General features: G+C 46.5%; 1 protein-coding gene across 1 annotated transcript in view; it reads left to right on the forward strand.

Annotated features, from left to right (window-relative positions):
* The first annotated feature begins 1732 nt into the window (after positions 1 to 1732).
* LOC121713766 (plexin-A1-like) overlaps positions 1733 to 22541 on the forward strand; it is a 34603-nt gene continuing 13794 nt past the window's right edge. Inside the window, exons 1-2 of the mRNA XM_042098681.1 lie at positions 1733 to 1882; positions 16380 to 17717. Coding sequence (XP_041954615.1) covers positions 16554 to 17717 — 1164 coding nt within the window. The 5' untranslated portion in view covers positions 1733 to 1882; positions 16380 to 16553. The remainder of the gene's footprint in view (positions 1883 to 16379; positions 17718 to 22541) is intronic.

The following is a 22541-nucleotide window of genomic DNA, read 5'->3' on the forward strand; positions in this document are numbered from 1 at the left end:
TCATATTAGGCAGTGGGCCGGATTTGTTGGAATGAGACCTCACGGGGGCCGTAATTGACATGGTCATTTTCATTTCTCTGCATTGGTATGAGTGTTGTTTGATGATATACTCCTTTGCTACAGCACTCATGAGCTAACAAGGACAAATCATTTACTCGTCATATCCTGCTCTTTCTCTCTTGAAACACGCTACTTCCATGTCAGTTTTTTGGCCTCTTCCTTCCTGAGGATGGTTTGTAGTTCTAGGTTTAATCAATTTATCACAGAAATTGCTTATTACAAATTGTTGAAGACAGCTGGATGTGAATATCTTTTCTTTCTAATTTTCCCTTCCTACCCAAAAACATGTTGGAGGCCGTATGAAACCTGCTGGCGGGCCTGATCTGGCCCCCGGGCCTTATGTTTGACACCCCTGGTTTACATTGATGACCACAACTGAGAATGATTTCCCATTGGTTAACGTCTCGTGCTCTACTTCAGAGACCTTAAGACCATTGTCACTTTCAAATATAATTTTTTATACGTTTTCATAACTCTGAGTACTCAGATCTATGAGCCTTGTCTTTCAATCTATCGTAATTCAACCTAATTTCTTCATTGTATTTCTTTCTGTACTGACATGCTGATAAAGCTTATGCCAATGTATGAACATGTGATAAAATAAAGAGTAATTGTTGCAGCAGAGAGTATGCATGCTGCTATGGCTGGTAATCTGCAGAAGGGTTATTAGGAGACTTCTTGGCTGCAGTCCGCCACTCACTGGCATGTGTGGCTATTAGGCTGCTCGTGTTGTGTGGATCAGTGCAAGGGACTGGACAGACCTTGGCTCTGCAGTCTTTAAATGGGGCAGGAGCTTGTCTGATACTGTCTGACAGACCCCATTGCAAATCCCTCACTTGTATCCTCTATCTATTGTTGTATAATTTATGACTTCTATATTAAGGTTGTAATTCTGATGAAATACTTGGACACCAAACTGGAATACAAATAGGTCAGTAGCCTACTGCTGATCTGAAGAGCTTGTCTTTTCAAAAACTGGGTCATCATATTGGACTTTATCTTTTTTCCCTGATATACTAGTACATCACATCGAACATCCTGTCCTCTGGGTATTGAATTTGTCACACTCATTGCCCCATAGACATGTCATTTTCACAAAACTTCATAGATTTTGTCCCAAGTCAATGGTTGCTTGGATGGTACAGACTGAAATGTGAACCTGTGTGTGTTTATGCCTGAGGACCAAGCTGCAGTCTGCAGAAATCTTGTCAACCCACAATGTGATGAGATCAAAAAGCTCAGGCCTCCAGGACACTCTAAAAACAAACAAACAAACAAAAAACTAGCCTATAACTAAGAACTAGAATAGAACAAATAAACTAAGAGTACATTTAGATCTCAGAGTCTCTTCACATGCATAAAAGATTTTCTTCTAGAAGGGTTTCTGCTGTTACTGCTTAGATTAGAATAGTGTGGACAGGGTATAGGTAATAAATTGTTTTTTTACATGATTACATGGTGGTGTACGCAGCAATGAAAGACCCTGCCGACAGGTTTTGATGTGTCATCGCCCTTACAACAGAGTTGAGCCTAGTCGCGCATGGAAACCAGGCTCCTCAATCTTGCGCCACGTCGCCGCCTACATGCCAAAGGGAAAAGTGTTTTCTCGCAGCACAGCCTCTGTCCTCAGAACGAGGCTGCGTTGCCACTGGGAGCTCAATCCGCATTCCACTCCATTCATGCGCACGGGAGACCTCAGACTCGAAAGTAAGCGCGGAGCCGCCAACGAGTTTAGTGAAACGCCACAGCTGCAGTGAAAATGTGTGCGAGTTTTAGACTTAAAGCATGGCAAGGATAACAAAACTGATGATCGCGACAGAACGTAAGTAGAGCGCACTCTCCTCTAAACAAGTTCACTTTTGGAAACCTGCATGTTTAGTTTGAAATGTTAGTTTCATGTATTCCCCCCTCCTTACCGTAGCCAATTTCTATTCCATCGGTGTCTCCCAGTGTTTTCTTCTCTGGTTGCTCATGTGGTTATCCTGATGGCATGGCGTTACGATTCAGTTTGGAAGGAACCATGGGTCGTTAGGGAGCTATTTGTCTGGGGAAAAAGAAAACAAACAAAAACTAGCATTTTTGTGAGTCGTCATTTTGTGGTTTTACACTTGGGTGTTATTTTTGACGAGGGGGACTTAGTAACATTAGAGCTGCGTTAATTGTCAAACTAAAGTATCAGGCAGCAACTGCTTGCATGATATAGAGGCGTTTTACATCGAACGGGTACGGCACAGACTAAAGGACCTCCTCAAAGGAATTCGCGTATGGTATGCTACCCGTCGGTTAAGCCTGAATTTTACTCTTGCTGCATTTATTAGGGTGTAATAAAAATGCTGTGCGTCTCACTGACAGTGGAATAGGCAGAGCTGGTCTGTCATATGTTGGGAAATAAATTTGACAGCGCGTAGGCATGATCACTCATCTCCAATTAATGCATGTCAAATTTACATATTTCTGTTCAGACAGTATGTTAGCTTTTGACCGGGAACGTGTTGGAAAAGAAAACCGACAAAACACAAACCTACTTTATTCCGCGTAGGGGTAGCCTGTTTGAAACAACTGGACCAAATCTACTTGAAGTAGTCGGCTATCTATGTTTCTAAGTCTGTACTATCATTGTGCTGTCCTTACGAAGACGTAGTGTTTAATTCTTAGGTCAGCATACCTGACAATGCCTTCATTGACAGCTCCTGGCTTTGCTATCCAGATGTTCAATGTGATCCACACTTTAATTGAACAATCTTTCGTCTTTGATCACATTTAATTTCGTGGTTATATGTGTCTCCTATTTAGTTTACATTACAATAGTCTACCTAGCCAACGTATCACAGCCTCATGTAACAGTGTCCGTCAGACTGACTAATCTCATTCATTACATTAATAGTAACACAAACATGACAATGTATTGGCCTATGTGGTAAAACGCTAGAATAAAGCCATGAGTGATTTTTTTATCGTTAGCAGTTATAAGACATTATCAGGTTAGTACTAATTGATAATATTACTATTTTGTAAAATTAATAACATTTCAGTGTGCATTAAGTCTAGTTCATAGCTGTTACCATTCCTTGTTAACAGGCAGACCTCAGGTGTGTTTTATGCGTTCGCGGAAGAATTATAGGCTATTTAGTGTTTTTCTGTTGGTTCTATGGTCAGAATGGTTATATGGTCAGAATTCTGTTAGTTCTATGGTCAGAATGGTCAGTCATAATCATTTATGAAGATTGCTTTCATGACTGCATACGGGTTTCAGGAAAAGCACAACAAACAACGTCTATCAAACAACGAGCCTAATGTCTCAATTTTTTTTATCATATGAAGACGACCTAAAACAACTTATTGCTTGTACCAGTAGTCTACATTAGTGCGCAAATGTCTGTCGTGAGGCTAACCTTCCAGTGCCATATAGATTGCGTTGATCTAGGCTTGATATGTCCCATGCCTAATATACTTGCCAGAGTTCATATTTAATGAGTTATCACTATAGTGTCTCTTCGCCCTGCACTAGTCATGGGACTGCATGTTTTAACGTTCTCTAGTAGCCCACATGGACAGATGGTTACAAAAGCAGGTTACAGCTATGCAGGGTTCCCGCGCTCTGTGCTGTTGTTACAGTATTTTTCAAGCGACCCAATACCCCTGTAGATTTAAAGAATGCTTGCTTGCTCAATTCTTAGACCATTAAAATAAGCAGGAGCTACCCAGAAGCGACCACTAATAATATAGATTTTTTAAAAATGTTTTTCCGATTTCATTTTAAAGCGTTAACGAAAATGCTTAATGTTCTTCTGTTTTTTTTTTTTTACTATAAACTCATCTGCCCTCGAATGTATACCTGGGGAAGTACGTGACTTGACGATACACATACTTCAATACATCGCTTCTGTGTGATACAACGGTAGACTTTTACGAACTGTGTTTATTACAGTACTCTAGCACAGAGAAGCCATTTAAGTCAAAACTTTCTTTGGCGAAACGATAGATGTAATACCATCAGCAATCACAATAAGGCCCGTGTCTCTCATCTATTGTGGCATTTTCTTTACTTGTTTACTGAATGGATAGAAACACAAATACTGTCAGCAATATTATATGCATGTGCTTTGGCTATGTTGACTGTTTTTGTATTTGCTGTATTGCTGATAGAGTCCGTGGCGAGTGATACTGAAGATGACGTTTGAACTTGTGTAAACAACAAAATGTGCATGTGTGATCAGTACCACTTGTAGAGGAGTGCAGGTCTTTTTCTCTCTCACTGTGGAATTAGTCAAGTCTGCAGTGTCATCTTTTCTAATAAAGATTTGGCATTTGGTTTATCTCTCTCTCTTTCGCTCTCTCTCTCCAAAATAATTTGTACTTGGCTGAAGATAAAACCGCTCTCCCCACACCCTCGTGGAGAAGCACGCCTGCTGACTAATGCTTTGGTGCCTCCTGGTCACCTTAGCCGACTAGCGTGTAGACTCACCTGGGTAGCAAAGGCCTTGACAAAAATGTGAAAAATCCTGCTGATTAAGACCAAGGATTCCTTGCACATTTGAATTTCAAAATAGCAACGGTTCTTGTAGAGTGTATTTTTACACGTGTAGATATGGCAGGGTGAAGGCAGAACATTTTGTCAGACTGACTGATTAAGAGGCAGCTCTGTAACCTTGAGGTGGTATGATAGCCCCATAAATGCAGCCCGGGTGCCTTGAGGCCATATTTTGTTTTTAGTCTGTGACTCGTTTTGATAACTGTCCCATGTATGAAGTGTGTCTTTTTGACCTTCAGTCTCGTCCATTTACCTGTAAAAAACTGAAGGCGGTATATTCTGTCTCAGGGGTCTACCCTCTCTCTTGGATAGCGTTCTCTGTAAACAGCAGATGCAGAATCCCTTCTGTGTCACTGGTATTAGCAAAGCTCATTATGAGAAAAACAGCCAACAGCCAATTTCTGAAGTGAGTTTTTGCAGGTTTCAAGTACGGGGTGTAAGCCTCGCATCTGGCCAGCTCTCCATTTCTGGAGCAGCGTATCTACTGCCCTTATCAGTGCAAGGATCCAGATCAATGCTATCAGCCATCTGCTGTCTGAGCTCTTCTTTTACAACCAGCCACAGCTTTTTGTGAGTGAGTGTGTGTGTGTGAGTGTGTGTGTGTGTGAGTGAGTGTGTGTGTGTGAGTGAGTGTGTTTCTGTGTGTGTGTGTGTGTGTGTGTGTGCTTGTGTTCATGTGTTGCCAATCTTTTGTGAGCGAGAATGGCACAGCCAGATTCAGTCCACGAATTCCTAGGCCAACATTATCTCCCTTTCCCCTACATTTGTTTAGACGGTTTATTTAGGGCTCTCATCTGAGACTAGCCAAGGAAGCCTCCCTCTGGGCAGCGGCTGCCCTAATGAGAACAGAGGCACATAGAGCTTGCTCTCGTGCGTCTGCATGGTGCATTGGTGGCTTGTGTATTCGTGGGCTCTCTGTTTTCACACACACTCAGCCGTGTGTCTATATTCTCCAGCATTCACAAGGCTGTGGTGCTGATCTTTTGTTAGCACCGCTACCTACTACTTGGTGACTGTCTATCCTGCTGTTGGCTTTTGTTTATATGTGTGTGTTTATAATTTAAACATGATCATGTTCATAAGAGACTGCTGCTATGTGGTACCTTTTGGTTATTAGTCCTTTGAGAGTGTTCAGATGGTATGTGTGGAGCAGCTCTGCCGACTGCCCTGGTCTGTGTGCAGAGGCTGCTTTAATAATGCAGAAGCATAGACTGTGATTGTAAGTAAGACTAATAGAGAGTGCAGCACAGGAGATGTTTGGGCCCCCCTGGGGGGCCGACAATGTGGAACAAAAGGGTTCAGGCGCTCCCTGTGTGCTGCCCCCCTCAGGGTGGGAGGGGGACTTTCATTAGCCTGCGTCTGTGGCCAAGCGTCAGCGGCTTCAGGTGCCCGCTCCCTGTGTCGCTGGCGGACTTCAGAGCGAGGGCCCAGATCGCACAAACACTGCTGGATGTAGCCCAGGGGATTTATGTGCGTTGGCGCTGGATTTGCACTGTTTTCAAGAGAGCCGACACGTTTTTGCTGCCCTGCAGGCCAGCCATGACCAACCCTGTGGGCCTACGCAAATAAAAGATTATGGAAGCCATTTGTCCTGGCTCATATTAATTAGAGTCCACTGCTCTCACGTCTCAGATATGACGCGCAACACAGATCTTCCTGATGATGTGCTTGTCTGCTTGTCATTAGGAATGCTGCTCAGGCCCAGCAACACGCTACGCTGATGTGCTTGAGCAGGTTCCTGGCGGTCTGCACACAGTGTGTGGCTGTGTGTGTGGTTCTGCACACAGTGTGTGGTTCTGCATAGAGCCAAGTGGTTGATGCTCCTGACTGTTGGGCTGTAATCTCCTAATTAATACCCCATTAAAAGATCTGAATGGGAGTATTGATCTCTCAGTGGGAGGGAAGCGGTGATCCCACAGTTTTGCTGCACAAGGAGAACAGACATGCTTTGCATCTCTTCATAGTCTGGGCCATGCCTGTTAGGAAAGGATCCCGCACTATGGTTTTGGTCCAGGGTCCATAAAATGTTTCTTGGGAAATTAAAAATCTCTTTCCATGTACATTTTAATGAAGCTGTCCTGACTGAGATTGAGTTGACATATTTGACAAAGCTGTAGTCAAAGCAGAGAAAAGAGGCAGCTCTTTTTGCTAATCAGTACTCATTTTAGGACCAGTGGACTGGGAAAATGTGCTGTTCGATCCACTCGGTTGGAAGAATTCTCCTCAGAATGGATTCTGGCAGGGACTCTAGTTTTCCTGCGAGTCCAATCTGTTGTGTTGAGCTGCTGGTGTTGCCAGAAGAACAACATTTGACGCCGAGTTCCTGTCAGCGAGCAGGAGGGTGAAGTGATTGTCTGAGGTGACATGACACATTCGGCCACCCCGCGTTGGCCCTGTGACCCGCAGCTCACCAGGCAGCTGCTGATGAAAGGCGAAGCTTGCGGTGCGGTCCTGCTATGTTACACCGTGCTTATTTGAAGTGAAGAGTGCTGATAACTCGTGGAATGGAGAAGGCTTTGAAATCCACATCCCCCTCCAGATGGATTTTTGTTGCCCAGACACACACAGTGCATTCAGGATTTAATTAAACTGTTTTTATTATCTCACCTAAAATCTCCTGATTTTATATAGCCTATGAGCAGAAATGCAAGTGTGAATATGTATGGTTTAGTTTGATATCACTCAAGACAGTCTTTTAAAACGTAAACTGTTGGTGTAGTTTGCTCAGTTTACTGCCTGAAAACAAACAACCCCCCCCCCCCCCCCACAACAGCTAAATCCCTGCACATGTGGCTCTTGTGCAGAACTGTGTGGAAACTGCTGCTTTCCCTCCCTCTCTTTTATTGGCCTCTAAAACGCCCTCCCCCATTCTCCCTGGTGCCTGTTTCACGCAGGTACGGAACACGGCTTGTTCTGTGAAACATCACTAGTGCGGTGATTCCTTTAGCAGAGCCGGCTTGTGCAGACCGCTGGCCGGCAGGCTGGGAAGACCACCTCCCCCTCCCCCTCCCCCTCCCCCCTCCCCCTCTCTTCTAGAGCTTCCTCCCTCACGCCTGCAGTGGCGCGCTCTGGAAATGATTACTCTGCCAGACCAATGAGGGGGCTTCTCGCATCATGGGGTCATGAGCGCGGGGTCACAGGTTGCATTCCTCTGCTGATGGCATTCACTTTACACATCGGGGCTGACCCAGACCCATGCCGTGCTGCTGTGCGTTTGTGTGTGAGCATGTGCATGTGCCGGGGGTGGTATTTGCCATTGAACTGCAAATGCATTCCGTGAGCCCCTTAAGTGAAGGTGTAGCAGCCGCGGTAGGCTGGAGCACCTCTAATATGCTGTGTTTGTTGCTTTCAGAGCACAAGTGTCTCGTTACTTTGATGTATGGCGGCGAGCAGTACCTTCGCCAACACTACACACACACAGCTGTCAGGCTAGTCCGAGGGCTTCTGCGGAGCAGGACAGATGTTTTAGCTTTGAAAGCTCCGTTGAATACTGCCTGGCACTTTTGGAGTAGACAGTCATGCTGCTGGGATTTGCGCCCAATGTGATATACAGATCCCTCTTTGTCAGCGTGGCCTCCTAGCTCGAGTTCACAGTGGATGTGTGTGTGTGTGTGTGTGTGTGTGTGTGTGTGTGTGTGTCTGTCTGTCTGCGTGTGCGCGCACGCGTGTGTGTTACATATTCCCATTAGTGAAGGAGGAAAAGAGAGGAGTGGGTTAATGGAGCCCTTTATTTCCTCGCCCTGCCGACAGATGTTTTGACCGTGTGCATGCGTGTTTGCGAGACGAAGGAGTGACTGAGTGCAACAGCGGCTGCGGGCCGGGCACAACAGTCGCATCTGTCCCAGTGACTGAGGTCAGCGCATAATTGCGAGCGTGATCCTCTCCAGCTCGGCATTCGCCCGCCGCTGCCCACCGCCCCGCTGATAGGCCTGGCACTATGCGCACTGTGTCCGGCAACACATGCCACGATAAGAGAAGGCCGTTTGAAGCGCGGCTGCTGAAGAGGTTTCTCCAGCAGTGGGCCGGCCAAGTCCTCTCTCCCAGCCCCCAGTTCTCATGGCCCCCCTGACCCCTCTTGTGCGGTGGCCGGGGGAATGCCTGAATGGACAGTCAACAGGGCCAGAGGAGCCCAGGGGACAACGCCGCTGGTCCTTATCGGGCTGCGTGCGTGTGTTTGTCAAGTGCTCCAGTCTGACTGAGTGATTGCACACCAGATAGAGCGAGCGAGTGTGCAAATGCTTGAGGCTGACTCAATGTTATTTGTATTAACGGTGAACGATTTAGGGGAGAGTGCAAGTGTTTATGGTTCCATGCACATTTCAGCTGTAATTATTTCATTGTGTGTGTGTGTGTGTTTGTGTGTGTATATGTGTGTGAAGGGTTGGCTAGAGTCTGACTGTGTATATAATGTATTTTTTCCAAAACCAACCTTGGAATTTAATGGAGTCTCCAGCTATTCTTATCTTTTCCTGTTAAGTCCTTGTTTGTCTGCGGACGAGTCAATACAGGGTCTAAAGAGGAAGAGAAAGCAGGGAATGGGGAACAATGGCTCAAATCTACAGTTTATTCCAGGGGAACCCAAAAGGCTGTTCGGCCCATGCTTTCCCATGACTGATGAAACAGAAGGATTGTGTTAAGTCAAAAAAGAGTGTGAATTAGCTTTTTAAATACAGACTGTAAAACAAGGGGACTTTCCACCATAACTTGGAAAAGGCAATAAACACAACCTTATTCCCTTACACCATCCCTCATAAAGTCTGAATGAATGTAAACATGCAGCAGTACCATTCTTTATCCCAGCCTCCGTCATTATAAGAGTTTTATAGTCTGCCTGTCAGTCACTGGTGGCATCCTGTTTAGTTTGATAGCAGATGACGCTATTCCTTGAATACATCAGCGTGCCAAACAGAGCCTCATCACAAGCTGACATTTATTTGCTCGTTTCATAATGGTCGCACACAGGGGGAGTTGACCTTCCCGGAATCAGTTTTAATGCCTCGCAATTAGACCTTGGCTTGTCACTCTTTCATTATCACCTGCAGGATAACACTCACTGAGGCTCCGGAAGCTGCTGTGTACGCATGATGGGTACAAACTAGCACCCTCTCCTACCTCGTCCCCCAGCCGTGAACCTGTGTGAGTGATGCCATGCGCTGTGCCCCTCATACGGGGAATTCAGTCAGATGCAGCATTGTTTTCTATGTCAGAGGACCATTGGTGCTAATGGTCAGCAGTTGCGTGGATCGCATTTGAACACCATGTTAGAAGCTGTGGTGAGCGTCACAGAGGGGCCATTTCTAAACGTTTAGCCTCCAGGATGAATACGGAGGGGGGTCCTTGTGAAACCGACTGCTGCTGCTTCTGCTTCTGAAAGTGAGCTCAGATGTGGACTTAACTGATGCAGGCTGAAATATCGTCCAGTTTGACCTTACCCAGCAGCTACAAGGATAAGACACCAACATATTGAGGTAATATGCCTTCGATAGGATTACCACTCAAAGGAAGGACCCCAAGTGGAAGCTGCTGCACGCTGTCAACAGCTCCCCTTTTTATTCGCTCCTATAAAGAGTGGCATGTCAGGAGGTCATGCTAAACTCAATTCCCCACGGTCACGCGGGGGAATAGCTGGAATACCTCGGCCCCCTCTGGCCCGCCGCTAATCAGTACCACATCCGCAGCCGGTTCCAGTTTTCCAGCGGATCGCGCGCTAAGCCGCCATGTGTAGGGGGCCCGACACGTTCCCCGCGCCCCCCCCCCACCACCCCCCCACCACCCCGCCTCCGCCGACAACCCCGAACCCTCCGGTGGGTTCTGAGATGGAGGGGCCAGGAAGTGCAGACCGGGTCGGAATCGTGAGTTCTGTTGTGTGGGATGGACCACCAGAGACCCATTTGCTGCTCAACTGGCCACGAGAAGCCCTCAAGTCCAAAACTGCACCACATGCTACTCTTACAGTTGTAATTGTTTTGCCTGACGTTAGCCGCCAGTCTCTCAGCCCCCATAAGGCTGAAAGGGACTCTCTGGCACAGTGTAGGGACAGGACGCAGTGTCAGGCCAATAGGAAAAGGACAAATACTTAACATTTAACTCTGTTTTTTTCACCCCCATTTTCTTTATTAACTGCCCCGTAATTCACTCCTTGTCTGAACATTTAATGAGGAATTTCATTTCTATTAAAGATGCAAATGTAGCCTTTAGAGGAGATTGAGATGCGAAGCAGAGGCAGCCATTCAGGGGCACTTTATCTCGCTGCTCTGTTCATTAGCCTGGTGTAATTGTGTTAGCACAAACGCATTGGGCAGGAACTGAAATATTCAACTGGAAAGGTCAGGCGATGACATGACACAGTGTGCTTAAACTCTCACATGATTGATTTTCTCAGAGGCACAGAGACTTCTGATCTGTCTTTTCAAAGCAAATACATTTAAAAGAAGTCCAGTGGGTCATTCCGAATGTCGTGGATGTGTGTGTGTGTGTTTTCTGATCGGTCAGCTTTTGCTTAGCTCGTTACATCCTCACATTTGCATTTTAACTCAAATCCCACTTTTTGTGCCTATAAGCCACTATGTTCATCTAAAGATACTCAGGTTTTAGAATAGAACCACCTCCATTTAGCACTCTGACAAATGCACGGACTAACTGTTGCCCGTCTGGCCTGCCAGCATGCTGTTGGCAGCCGAGCCTGTGTCACTTCTGCTCAAGTCTGTCCTTCATGTGTGCCATCCTGCCTGCCACTGAACCCCCACTGCGTGCCAGCTCAGGGCACAGAGAGACTCCATCTCCGCAGCGAAAACCCTTCATGTGTGTGTGGCTGTGTGTTTTCAAATGAGCTCCATGTTTATGTGATCAGTTGGGATTGTTATGGCGACTTTTCCTCGTCAGGAATTCTCACAAGCATACACACACAAAAAAGAGGATACTGCATTTCTTACTGATGCGATTAAGGGAGTCTGTGTTCTGGGACAAACCCTGGAAAGCAGGAAGTGGAAAGAGCTAAGCCAGATGCGTAATGGGATTTAGAGTCCCACACACAAAACACTGGGGCTACTTGCTCAGGTTTTGTGCTATTCAGAGGAGACGGGGTAGGAAGGCAGTGTTTCAGCCAGGCATTTGCACCAATAGGAGATGGTTCTGTAATAGCTCTGTTGCAACTGTTGTACAAAAATGAGTCAGTAAATGTGTGTGCCAGTTCTGCTCTGCTCCTCCCTGCTTTTGTCTTTCAGCTCTCTCTCTCTCTTTCACACACACACACTCAGACTCTCTCTCTCTCTCTCTCTCTCTCTCTCTCTCTCTCTCTCTCTCTCTCTTTCCCACACACACACTTACACTCAGACTCTCTCTCTCTCTTTCACACACACACACACACACTCAGACTCTCTCTCTCTCTCTCTCTTTCACACACACACACACACACACACACACAGACTCTCTCTCTCTCTCTATCTCTCTCACATACACACACACACACACACACACTCACACACACTCTCACGCTCACTCACCAAAACACTGACATACTCTGGGTATTTGCAAATGGAAATAAGTTAGGACTGTCCCACAAGGCAAAAGGAAAACCTTTTTGTCATTACTTGCACTTGGACGTGGAGCAGCTAAAATGCCTGCATTAGCTCTGTGGGACCTATTAGACCCAGCGAGGAGTGAGGTAATGGACACAGATCTATTAGCATGGCTGCCCAGAGAGGCCGCTTGATTGGACTGTGTCTTTGTGAATTTCTGAGTTTATGGGTGTGTCTCCCTCTCAGGTATTGAGGCCAATTGCACTTTTGAGTGCTTCAGTGGGATCCAGGATCCTATGCTCTGGCCATATTGATCGTTCCAAACATCTGAATGTGATTGGATTTGCATGAATAATAGGCTGGTGCCATTTGTTCTGGCATTAGACGTTCTCCACATCTGTACAGGGATCAAAAACAGACTGATTATAAAATCAGTGAAAGCAGACATGATGTGTGTGTTTTGGTAAACACATGTTAAAACCACTGTGGTGAAAGGTTGTTGTTTTGCAGTAAGCCTGCGGCATGCCATTTTTGAGGGGTGAGGGTGTTAACAGGCAGCTGTCTGAGGGGTCACAGTGTCACATGCGCTAAATGCCTGCATCAATGGTGAACAGTGTTCCCAAGTCTTGGCTCGGATGCACCCTAACAGCAAGCTGATGCTCTGCTGCATGACCTCATCTTAGCCCACAGCAGGGCCAAGTCATAGTGCCCAACAGCACCCAGCTCCAGACAGGAATCCTTGAGTATCATCACGTTAATTCACAATCCGTAGCCAAACTCATAGAACTCCTGGAGGTCGCTACGATGGGAACCGAGGTGAAGCGTTCTGCTTTTGGACGGCATTTGTTAAAGCAGATGTGGAGAGTTGAAAAGAAGGGAGCTGTGATGGAATGTGAAGACATTCCCATTTTCAGCACTCCGCTAAGCCATCGCTGTTGCTTAAGCACTTATTGTCATTTTTATATAGGCACAATTCAAATAATAACTTCTGCGGTTTTGTCATCCCTCAATGTGTACAATGTTGTCTAAGCCCCGAAACTGCAGAGACGGCGTTCTTGGCATTTGTAAGCCCTCTTCGTCTCCGTCAGCTTTTTATTTTCTCTCCTCCTTGTGGGGGATCTTCTTTAGGCCGCGTGTTGGTGGCTCTTGCCCGCGGTCAGGCTGCAGACCAGTCTCGTCCCCCTGGACACCACTCTCATCACTCCGGGGCCGTGGAGCCCCAAGATCACTCAGGCAGCCATTTTGCCCAAACAAACCTGCGTTGTTAGGTTATCATCTTTTTAACAGTGTGGAATTGGATCCCATTTCCTACAAATCATCGGGCCTGCACTCTGCCGACAAACTGCAGCTGACATGTCTTAATATGAAACCACACACATCATCTGATATGGTTGTCGTCATGGTGTGTTAATTTACGGTTGAGTGCATGCAGTCAGTAATGCCCTGCATTGTTCTAAACTAAACTTTAGAAAGTCCATTATGTACTCCATTTACCAATCAGTTTATGCATTCATATTCACCAGCTGAACTTGTACCATCTAGACTATTCTGCGTGATTGCATTTTCTGGTGAAGGCTGTAAACTTCTTGTAAATTAAACTTGTTGTAATTTTTATACATGGGTAGAATTAATTCCGAAAGAACTGGAAGTTTGGAGTCAGCTAATGCAGTTCATGTTAGCGCGGTCTAAGCACAAACACTCTATTCTTTTGCAGTCCTGTCTCATTAAAGCGACAACACTGACGACCTGCTAATCAAACTAGCGCTCGCTAGATATTTGAAAACAAAGATTTCCTGTCCCCCCTACTCTCCCCAGCCCACTGCCTGCTGTTTGATTGGCATGCGGGAGGCTTAATTGCGGACTTTGAGCTTCTGATTGGTTAAAGGCAGCGGCCCTGTGGGAAACCACGGAAAGGAATATCTTTGAAATGCTGCCTTGACTGTTCACTGAGCCTGGCTTACAGACTACAGTGGAACTGCATATCTGCATTAAGACACGCTGTTTGGATGTATCAAACAAAAATGTACATCCTGGGGCTTGAAGTCACTCGTTTAATTTCTCTGTGCTATGTTCTATTGTAACTGTGTGCGGTGCTCTGCTGTGCTTAGCTGTGTTGAGAAAAAGGAAAGCCGTTTCCCTCCAAACCCTCCATTGTTGGTGGAGAAATTCTGGATATTAATGTGGATGCTGTAGTGATGTGTGTGTGTATGTGTGTGTGTGTGTGTGTGTGTGTGCGTGTGTATGTGTGTGTGTGTGTGTGTGTGTGTGTGTATGTGTGTGTGTGTGTGTGTGTGAGCTCCTTGCATTAAGTACTGTATGTGTGTATGAGCAGAGTGGAGGTCTGCTGCTCAGCTCCCTGCGGGTCTTCCTGTGGCCCTGACTGGGGACCTGGCCTCCAGCACACAGTCCACTGACGTGACGGCTTTTCAATAGCTTTTTTAAATTTGCCCAAGTCAGGTGCACTGCTTCTCCCCCCCGCCTGTGTTGTAATTGATATGCCTCAGGCAATAAATCAAGTCGGGGACTGGGGGCCTGGGGCCATTATCTGAGGAGCCAGCTTCAGCTGTCCAGAAAGCTGCCGTACCAAGGCAGGCTTCTTTTTAATTGATTGATTTATTTCACCAATGGCGCCAGTGTGTAAACATCAGGCAAACCTATGATTTTGCTCTGACTTTTGATTTGGAATCAAGTTATCCAGACTCATTTGTTTATTTCATAGTGTTTGATCTTAGTTCAGTGCTTGTAATCTCCTCCCATATTGTCAAGTGACAATAACAGACACTTCTTTGCCTTCTTCTCAGCACTGTTTTTGTCTTATTTTCAAAATGGCCATGGCAGAAGAGCTGCCTCAGTTGAGCTATTTTTGTAAAGGTTTATTTTAGTCCATAAACAGTTGAACAAAACAACTCCCAAGCACACCTTTATTGAAACTTTAAGCTCTTCATCAGCATCCTTTTGTCCCAGATAAGTCAAGGCATTGACAGATTTGTATGTCTGTGTGTTTAAAATGAAATTATGGGTCAAACGCTATTAAATGCAAATTCACAGTAAAATGCACCATTGTGTTTTCTGTTTACTCAAAGTATTTATAGTTGTAATCTGTTAGTACTGTTGGGAATTGCAAAACAGTCTCTCCCTGTGTAAGCCTTCGCAGCAGCCTATTAAATGATGATTGTGACAAAGTGCCCAGATTACTTGATTCGTGAATCAGATTTTGTTTTACGTATTTGTACCGCCTTTGTTTCCAGCCAGTCTGCCTGTCAGCTTTTCAGTTCTGTAGTTACACGTTAACACATACACACACACACACACACACACACACACACACACACACACACACACACACACACACACACACACACACACACACACACACACACACACACACACACACATACACACACACACACACACACACACACAGAGAGTGGGAGGCCTACCCTGAGTATTGAGTGGTGGACTGGGGAAAAAGCTCGCTGCTGGCCTGTGTGTGAGGAGATAGATGCGGCGTCCCACACAGTAGTGGCATTGTTGTGATGGGCCCGAGAACACTAAGTTCATCTAACAGATAATCATGGCTGCCGGGCAGATGACAGAGCCACTGGTACTCAAAGTGTGTGTGTGTGTGTGTGTGTGCCTGAACTCAGAGAGGGCAAAACCAGGGCAGCTCGGGGGACTCGACCGAAATCTCCTCACATGAACGTCATCTGACCAGTGCCAGGACATTATTATTTAAAAAGTATTATACAGTAAGCTGGTGTCAACATTTGAAAATCTAGGGATGATGCCAGAATTCAAATGAAACAAAGAAGCTGTCTACAGTCTTTTACGAGCACTGATATTCAGTGACATAAATGCATTGCGTTACCCACATCTTGTTTCGACAATTGTGTGGCTCTTGAAGGTGAGTGGACGAGGTAGCACGCTTCCCCTCCAGCGATCTCTGTCCCCCCCTCTCCAGTGGCGCTTCAGATGCTACTGCAGAGAGAGAGTGTGAAATATTTAAGGGCACGCCGAGGTCCGCTAGCCCCGAGTTTTCTGGAGGCTTGGAGGCTGAGCACAGAGTGCTGTCAGCCTGCCTGACACGCTCATTAAATGTTGTATAGGATTCCCCCTTAGGCCCTATTGTAAGATATTAATGTTTATGTATTATGACATATTTTTTTCCCCGAGTGTGGGAGGGCTTTTAAAGACTTGGCAAAATCAATAAGGGAATGTTCCACTGTCTCTGCCAGTCTCATGATTTGTTTTTCCCTCTTGTCTCGTTGCAGAGCTGGTGGTCACGTCACTGCGGATGATGTTATAGAGGACACAGAGGCATTCTGGGAAAGAACTAAGAGGACACTGGCCCAGTGAGGTGCTTTTGAGACTTTCGGTGTCCCTGCGGTTGTCCCATTTTTCAGAGTGTTGGTGCCAATTGCGGCTTAGGACCGGATCCTCACCCCATGGTGCTAAACATGGTGCTCAGAGGCTGCCCCCTCGTCCTGCTCCTCTTAGTGGTCGCTGAGGCCGTGGCTGGCCCTCCGCATGCCTTCCAGACCTTCAGCCCTCCCGAGGGAGGCCTCACTCACCTGGTGGTCCACAACAAGACGGGCGAGGTGTACGTGGGAGCGGTCAACTGGATCTACAAGCTCTCCAGCAACCTGACCCAGCTGCGCAACCACATGACCGGCCCCGTGGTGGACAACGAGAAGTGCTACCCGCCACCTGGCGTCCAGTCGTGCCCCCACGAGCTGGTGCAGACCAACAACGTCAACAAGCTGCTGCTGCTGGACTACGGCCAGAACCGCCTCATCGCCTGCGGCAGCACCTCGCAGGGCATCTGCCAGTTCCTGCGACTGGACGACCTCTTCAAGCTGGGTGAGCCGCACCACCGCAAGGAGCACTACCTCTCCAGCGTCTCCGAGTCCGGCACCATGTCCGGGGTGGTCATCAACGGCTACGAGGGTGGCGGCAGCACAGGGAAGCTGTTTGTCGGCACTCCCATTGAGGGCAAGTCCGAGTACTTCCCCACGCTCTCGAGCCGCAAGCTGATGGCCAACGAGGAGAACGCGGACATGTTCAGCTTCGTCTACCAGGACGAGTTTGTCTCCTCGCAGCTCAAGATCCCCTCGGACACGCTCTCCAAGTTCCCCACGTTCGACATCTACTACATCTACAGCTTCAGCAGCGAGCAGTTCATCTACTATCTCACCCTCCAGCTGGACACGCAGCTGACCTCGCCCGACGCCAGCGGCGAGCAGTTCTTCACCTCCAAAATCGTGCGGCTCTGCGTGGATGACCCCAAGTTCTACTCCTACATCGAGTTCCCAATCGGCTGCACAAAGGACGGCGTGGAGTACCGCCTGGTGCAGGACGCCTACCTCAGCCGGCCAGGGACCCGGCTGGCGCGCTCGCTGGGGATTTCCGAGCGGGAGGAGGTCCTCTTCACGGTCTTTGCGCAGGGCCAAAAGAACCGGGCCAAGCCACCCAAGGAGTCGGTGCTCTGTCTGTTCACCCTGCGCAAGATCAAGGAGAAGATCAAGGAGAGGATCCAGTCATGCTACAAGGGAGAGGGGAAGCTGTCTCTGCCCTGGCTACTCAACAAGGAGCTGGCCTGCATCAATTCAGTAAGTCACAGTTCTTTTTTAGTGGTTATGATGGTCATTTTACACTAATGCTATAACGATTAAATGTGAAAAATGCTTTTAACAGTGTGGTGCTCTTTTCTTCCTCCAATCTATCAGTGCTTTGTCAAGAAAACAATGCAATCAGGATTTCAAATAATGTTTGGATTTTCTGTATAGTTTCTGGTAAATAGATCATTAAATACAGTGGCTTTCCCTGGGCCTGCTTTGTTCTGTTTACTTGTTAGCCTGAGAATATTAACATAAGCAAAGGCTTGGCGTTTTTGGCTGGTGCTGGAGATTAGCGGATGTTCTCATTTGTTAAGTCTCATTCCTCTGGCCACTGCCTCTCGGCCTGCATGGCTTTTGGCTCCCAAATTGGCCCTCCCACTGACTGACATCATCATCCTGGGATTAGCATGCTGTCTCTCTCTGGCCCGAGGTCAGCTCTGTCTCTGTGCTGCAGGGGGATTTATGTAGTCCTGAAGTTGTCCCCTCTACTGCCCGGGTCCCTCATGGGAGTCCCCAGTCATGAGTCTGGGAGGAGTGGAAGACCGGTGTGGGTGCATGAGTCTGGGAGGAGTGGATGACCGGTGTGGGTGCATGAGTCTGGGCGGAGTGGATGACCAGTGTGGGTCTGCATTCATTTATGAGCCAGCAGCTCTTGTCCTACTGCATCATGCTCCCTAATGCATTGGGGGCTTATGGTCCTGACACTAGGTGTACTTGCTCACCAAAGTGCCAGAGAACACGAGCAAAAACATGATGCCACCATGCCTCATAGTGTAAACTGTGGCTGAGTGTTTTGGTAAAGCTGGTATGCACCATGTGGCAATTGGTTCTATAAACAAGCTCAGATTTATTGAGGGGCACTGCTGCTTTGCCCAGAAAGAATGAGGCTTCGGTCTGACCTTTGATGATGCCAGTCCTGTGCCAGCTGAGACTGGCCCCTCTGTCTTGACACAGATGTTCACATGCAGGAACTTCTGCCGTCTGATTCTGCCTTCTGGCGCCGCGCTCTGACAGAAAAGCTGGCAGTCCCGGAGTTCTGTATTGACAAACGGCCAGCACATTATCTATAATAACCGCAACCGCCATAATGACTGGCCTGGAGCAATCTACCCAGGTAATGATGGCGGCACGCTCGGCTGAACCAGATGAAAAGATAACGCTCGCAGCGCTCACCCGTCCGCCATGCAGCCTCCAGCTTATGAATAATTCCCCCCCGCTCCACTCACCTAATGGTCTGCGTTTGTTCTCCTTCACAATCAGTGCCTCGGAAGCCCTTTTGTCTTCTCATCAACAAGCCGGCGCTTTCTTGTCCACCTTCCTTTGACTTTAAGGGAGAATGTCATCTTCTCAAGGCAGGAAACGCGCGGGGGCGCAGACTAGTTCTGAGAGTCCGATGCAGACCGCGAGGCGGGCCGACGGACGTCCAGACTCCCGTGACGTCTCTCTTCACCACGCCACACCTGTGCGCTCCCTTGCCTTAACCCGATGCATGTATGTAAATGAGATTCAGAACATGATGGGGCTTGTTTACCATCTGCTCCAATGCATGCAATCGATCAAGGACATGTCAGTGGGGCGTGAAATAATGATTTCATAAAGGCCCATGTCGCACCGTGTGGCTGTCGCCTCGCTGTCTACTGGGTGTGACCTTCATCCGTCTCTTGCTGATGGCTTCTTTCATGTAATTCATAATGATACGCTGTTACATTTTTTTTTTAATACATTTTAATTACATTATGCAAAGGCAGTGATTTATAGAAAGGACAGGTTCTAGGTAGAAGTCACATGGACACCACCCTAGCACCACCCTAGTGCTCTGGTGTTGATGAAGATAATGCAAATATGGGCACTTTGTTTACTCAAACCACTTCAACTGGATAGTCACATACTTTCATTGTGTTGGTCCGCTTGTTAAGGATAATAAACCTCTCCCGCGCTGCTCCGTGCTTTTGTGTCCAGCATGCTGGCTGCTCCCAGACGATTTATGGACGTCATCAAGGTGGAAGTTTTAAAAAGTTACAGGTCACCTTCCTTGCCAGCTGCAGGCTCATTTCCAAAGCTGTGTATCCTGCCCGTAAAACGAGGAGAAAATGGATTAGCATTGCTAATGAGGCTTTCAGCATGTCCTCAGGAGACATAAAAGAGCAAAATAAACAGCAACAACAGAATCAAAGTGCTCCTTTTTTAACGTTGTTTGTGACCATTTGGCGTCATACATGTATGAAATGAAATGTAATGTCTTGTGTCAGTGTCTGTCAGACAGGGCGATAATACCTTGCTTTCTAACCAAATTGGTTTTGTACTATTTGCAGTCGAGGCTGTAGCTTCAAAAATAAACAGAATAAAAATGGCTGCAATGCTAATTCCAGCCCAGAATAATTGCATCTATCAGCATGTATCTCTCTTGATCTCTTGGCTGGTGGTTTGGATCGGGAGTGGTTATCACGTCTCTTCCACTTTTATGTTTCTTTAGCTTCCACACTGATGGTTCAAAGATTTTCTTTCTTGTCTTTTAATCTCCCTCTTATTGAAGGCTTGTAGATAAAAGTCTTTGTGATTAAATCATGGCATTGAACACTATTCAGCTGCTGTAGATATGCTCGCACTGCTGTAGATATGCTCGCATCTTTTTACAGCGCTCGGTTGGACATTTAACACAGTCCACAGTCAGAGTGAAGAATTTCTGTATATAAACCTAGATTTTTATGTCACCTTGGCACACAAGGAATGTATGACAATCACTGAGAAAAAGTAATGATGGATTTCCATAATTAGTGATATGGAAATATCTCAATGCCAACATGAGGTGATGAAATTTTATTTCCTCACTCAGTCAGTGACACAATGGCACAGGAAGAAGATGAAAGGAGCTTTTCTAGCTGTCAGCCCTGTACCAGTTGTATATGAAACTGCTGGTTTGTACTCATGTCAGTAAATAATGTGCGTGTGGGTTTGTTTGTGTGTGTGTGTGTGTGTGTGTGTGTGTGTGTGCCATTATTGTCTTTTGTAGATCTGCAGTAAAAGGAAACACAGAGTGGAACAAAGCAGATTAGTGCACAAGCAAAACCAAAAATGCCCTGTACCTATTCCAAGCTTTTATCTACATCACATCTGTCCAAAAAGAGGAAAAATTATAGTTGTTATTGTGGTTCCACAATGTCTCACTTTGACTGGCCTACTCTGTCACGCTTCACCAGCAGTCAACAATAGCAATTACACCTACCACCTACAGATACTCTTCTGATAGTTTCAGATCCCTTAGTTTAAGTAAATGAGCCAAAAGCATAGTGTACGGTATAATTCTAAGTAGGCTTCTGCACATGTTTTTTGTGTTTAGATTTCATTTGTGTGTGTGTGTGTGTGTATTTGTTTGTGTGTGTGTGTATTTGTTTGTGTGTGTGTGTGTGTGTGTGTGTGTGTGTGTGTGTGTGTGTTTTTGTATGTGTATGTGTTTGTGCATTTGTTTGTGTGTGTGTGTGTGAGTGAATATGCATGTGTGTGCAGTGGGATGAGTCAGTGTACTAGTGTCACCAGAGGATGCCTTTTCAAATCAATAAATCAGCCAGTTAAGTGGCTCAAAAGAAAAACGAGCTCGGCCCTGAACACACGCACATAACCTTTCAGCAGTGAACAAATGTAAGCTGGAAATCTCCTCAATGAGTCCGGCTGCTGATTTAATTGTCAGTGTAATTATTTATTGATGTGTGTTTGTATGAGAATGTGTGTGTGTGTTTGTGTGTGTGTAGCATGCAGCAAAAGAAGAAGTGAGTGTATCTGTTATCACTGGGTGCCTGTGTAGCTGTTAACCAGCTGTATTTGTTCTCTCCCATGGCGGAGGGTGATTAGTCGGATCCGCAGCGCATTAGTCTGTCCTCCGCTCAGCTAGCGCTAAGCCTGCCTCTTAGACTGCCTGCCCGAGTCGCCACACTCACTTCAGTCTCTCAGATGGAGCAACTCCCATCAGATCATTACAACTCACCCATCTCCATAGCAATGTCAATGACGTGAGGCTATTTACGCTAAACGGACAGCATCCTGTAGGAAGCCATGTGGCCGCGGAGCTGGTGTGATGTGTGAATACTATACAGAAGGCCATGTGTTCCGTCACATCAGGCTTTCCAGTTCATTTTAGTGCCTTGAGGAGACCCATTAGAGGTCCTTAAACAGACACAACATTCCCGTCACACCGGTGTGACGGTACTCCTAGGGTAAGGGTTAAACAGACACATCTGTCAAATTATATGTAGCACTGACAGAGCCAGTGGCATAATGTGCTAAATTATTTCCTACAGAGTCCTTGTTCTGCTCTCCTGTAGCTGTTGTACGATATATAAGTCCTTGCAGCATGGTCTGAAATATACTTTGACAGTGTTCCTGCGAATGTTGAAAGCCTCACTGAACTTATTGTCTTCAAGAGCTTTTAAAAAGACAAGACTGTCAAGGAGCCATCTGCGGGCTAGGATGCGGAAAAGGAAATTTTGTTGAGAAATATGGAATGCTTTCTTGCAACACAAAAGGTCGCTGAGTGCTGGATTTCACTGAAGTGCAATAATTTGCATGTCTTAAGTTTGGAGCCTGGAAGACTGTCGCAACAAAATTTGCGGGGTGCAGTTTCCAGTGAAGTTGGAGGCTCTCTGAATGTGAAAGCCCCCTTAGGCATTTCTCTACAGCTCTTACAGATTCAGTTTCAATGGCCAAGTTTTGAGCCACAAGAAGGAAAAAAATGCTAGCACTTTTTATGTTCGCCAGACTAACTATGTGCAGATATATATGTTTTGTTTTTGGCCCATTGAATAAACAAGGAGCAAATTTCAT

The sequence above is a fragment of the Alosa sapidissima genome, chromosome 7 (assembly GCF_018492685.1).
Source record: "Alosa sapidissima isolate fAloSap1 chromosome 7, fAloSap1.pri, whole genome shotgun sequence".
NCBI classification, from domain to species: domain Eukaryota; kingdom Metazoa; phylum Chordata; class Actinopteri; order Clupeiformes; family Clupeidae; genus Alosa; species Alosa sapidissima.